This window comes from Mastigoproctus giganteus, chromosome 4 (genome assembly GCF_048544385.1).
Source record: "Mastigoproctus giganteus isolate SK-2022 chromosome 4, ASM4854438v1, whole genome shotgun sequence".
Lineage (NCBI taxonomy): Eukaryota > Metazoa > Arthropoda > Arachnida > Uropygi > Thelyphonidae > Mastigoproctus > Mastigoproctus giganteus.
In genome coordinates this window covers 27001545-27004188 of record NC_143578.1, presented here as the reverse complement: position 1 = coordinate 27004188, position 2644 = coordinate 27001545, and the positions used below count along the sequence as shown (strand labels likewise).

The 2644-nt window shown below is 33.0% G+C and overlaps 1 protein-coding gene across 5 annotated transcripts in view; it reads right to left on the bottom strand.

Moving 5' to 3' along the window:
* Positions 1-597: 597 nt before the first annotated feature.
* LOC150086494 (WD repeat domain phosphoinositide-interacting protein 2-like) overlaps positions 598-2644 on the bottom strand; it is a 78692-nt gene continuing 76645 nt past the window's right edge. For all 5 annotated transcript variants that reach the window (XM_090371433.1, XM_090371434.1, XM_090371436.1 and 2 more), the window contains one exon: positions 598-750. In XM_090371433.1, the coding sequence (XP_090227559.1) occupies positions 719-750 (32 nt within the window). In that variant the 3' untranslated portion in view covers positions 598-718. The remainder of the gene's footprint in view (positions 751-2644) is intronic.

Here is a 2644-nt window from a genome sequence, read left to right as displayed (position 1 = left end):
AAGTATTTGAGAATTTCCACATGTGCCATTGGTCACTGTGGTTCCTCTAAACTTTCTGTAGATTTTTCCTTCTCTAGGGGACTGCATTTGCCTATAGGTGTAGGCTTCTGCTCATTTCTGAAATTTCCAATTTTACTTTCTGCTTGTACACAGGTGGAACCTTATCAGCATGACTGGTTGCATCCACAACTATCTATTCAACATGTTAAGTTTTAATTTCAAATTATCACTATTTGATTTATTTTTTTAACTTAATTTATAATTAATTAAATTTAAAGTAATATTTAATGAAACCACATAGGGGAAAAAAAAAAAAAATGAACAGTCTAGTAGCTGGTTCCCCCCCAAGTTTCTCTCATGAATCAGTCTATTCTCAAACTTTAAAAGGGTGAGAAGTCCAGGTTGCTTGGTTCTAAGCCCAGACAAAAGGATTCAAGTGCCCGGTGGGCCACTTTTGGTAAGCAAAACTGGTGCTGTGGGATGATAATATATGCTGATACATTACCTACATACTGATAGGTCTTATTACTCAAATATTTTTCTGGAAAACAGGAGCTGAACTCTGTATGGGGAGGGGGGGGAAGGAAGGGGCAAGGAGTGTATACTTCTCTTTCCAGATTTATATGCAGAATTTTTTTCCCCCTAATTATCTAGCTGATATTCCAAAATGGCCTTCAATTTCTCATTACAATGAACTTTGTCTAGAATTCAGCTAACGTCAAACTGTATTGTTGTTATGAAAATCTGTATCTGAAAAATATAAAAAACATTTATAATTCAAACATCTATAAAAGAAAAGTATCCAAGTGCTTTATAACTACTAGATGCAAAAAAAGAAAAAAGTGACTGAATTTGGAAAGGATAGTAAAAATGAACAGTTAAAAAAATAAGTAAAGTTACTATCACCATTAGAAGTGAAACAAGTCTATGATAAACTAGATGTATTGCATGATAAATTTGTTTCAGAGGGGGGGGGACAAGGCAACCCTCTCCCCCAGACTAACCTCACCAGCACAAAAAACCCATAAGCTCCTATCCTGATGCAAACAGTTGAAAAACAGGAGCTATAGTCACAATAGCTAGCCATGAAGGCTCTCCTTAGCCCACATCCTCCAATATAGGAACTAGATGTTGGGTTTTACAGCTACTAGCATCTTAGGCCACATCACACCAGTATATTATGTTTGTACAGTGTGTTCATGGACCAATTTAAATGTTTTTTGGACTTAAAAAAGGAAAGAAAAAAGGAAAGAAAAAAGGTTGAATAACTCAAGGGAAAATTCCACTGCCTCTGCTTCAGATCAGCTGATTATGGCCTTAACTGAAGAGACACTTAAATTCCTCTAGTCTGCATGCATTACTAACTAGTTTGTTCAAATTCTGACTGCTTTAGAAAGTGAGTAAATTAAAAATACCCAATCAGTTGTATATCCTGTTTTGAAACTAATTCAGTCAGTAGCTTTATTCTAAAGCTGAAAGATTAAACAGTATACTTGTTATAGAGCTGAAATTTAATGTGGATTAATATTATTGCTGTACTCTTCAAACAACCACTATGCAATTCTTTCTTAAATTATACTCAATTTGTTTCTTGTGTCAAAGGCTATTTTTAACTATAAAAGTTAGCTGTGGTGCCTCTCCCTAATACTGCAGTCATTTTGTACACAGATTTAAGTATTAGAGGAAACATTCTCATTTTTACTGTCACACTTATTCACTGGGTATTTCCTGTAGAAGGAAGTCTAAGGTTACAGTGAATGCTCTATACATAAAAATCTGCTCATTCACATTTTATAAAAATATAAAAAGGAAAATAAAAAAGCTTGTATAAAAATATAAAATTAGCATTGGAAAGCAAGGTTAAAAGTTGAGCAAAATAATAAATCTTCATTTTTGACTATCTCAGCATACCTGGAATACTCTGAACTGTGTCCCAGCATTATCCAAATGGCATTAAACTTCTCTCCAAATTAATAGCTAATTAAGGAATTTCAAATGCTGCAGCTGTTAAATTGCACATGTTGCCTTGAAATGCAATAACTATTTTAAAGTTTTGCCTCAACAGTTTTGTTCAACTATGTAGCACCGGCTATTCAATTCAAAATCTGTGTTCTGTGGAGCTGACTGTACCACACCATGCCAACTGTAAATCAACTATTGGTCACAGCCACATCATTATAAAAAAAAGGTAATAAAATATTAAATCTTTACTAAAAAATGCAAACATTTACCATAATTTAAGTCTGAAGACAAAAAACTGCATATTCTTTTTTTTTTTTTTTTGACATTACAAAATAATTTTTACACTTATTTTGATGTTGGGCAATATTGCTTTTTCTGCCATGTGATGTCACACTGGCAATCTGTAAGCCTATTTCCTTTTTTTGATTTGGAAATACAGGGGAATATTTGTATATACACCTAAATTCTTGAAAATAGTTGCTCTTAATAGTAAGGACAATGAGCAAATAACAAGACATTGTGGTGAATAAGTTAAAATGAAAAATACACTATAATCACATTAAAATACAGATTCTTTAATTCCCAGATAAACGGATGAAAACTCGTATAGAACAGTGTGATATTACAAATGAAAGTGAATATGCCACCGAATTGCTACCCATTAAATTGATTAAAAAAGTAA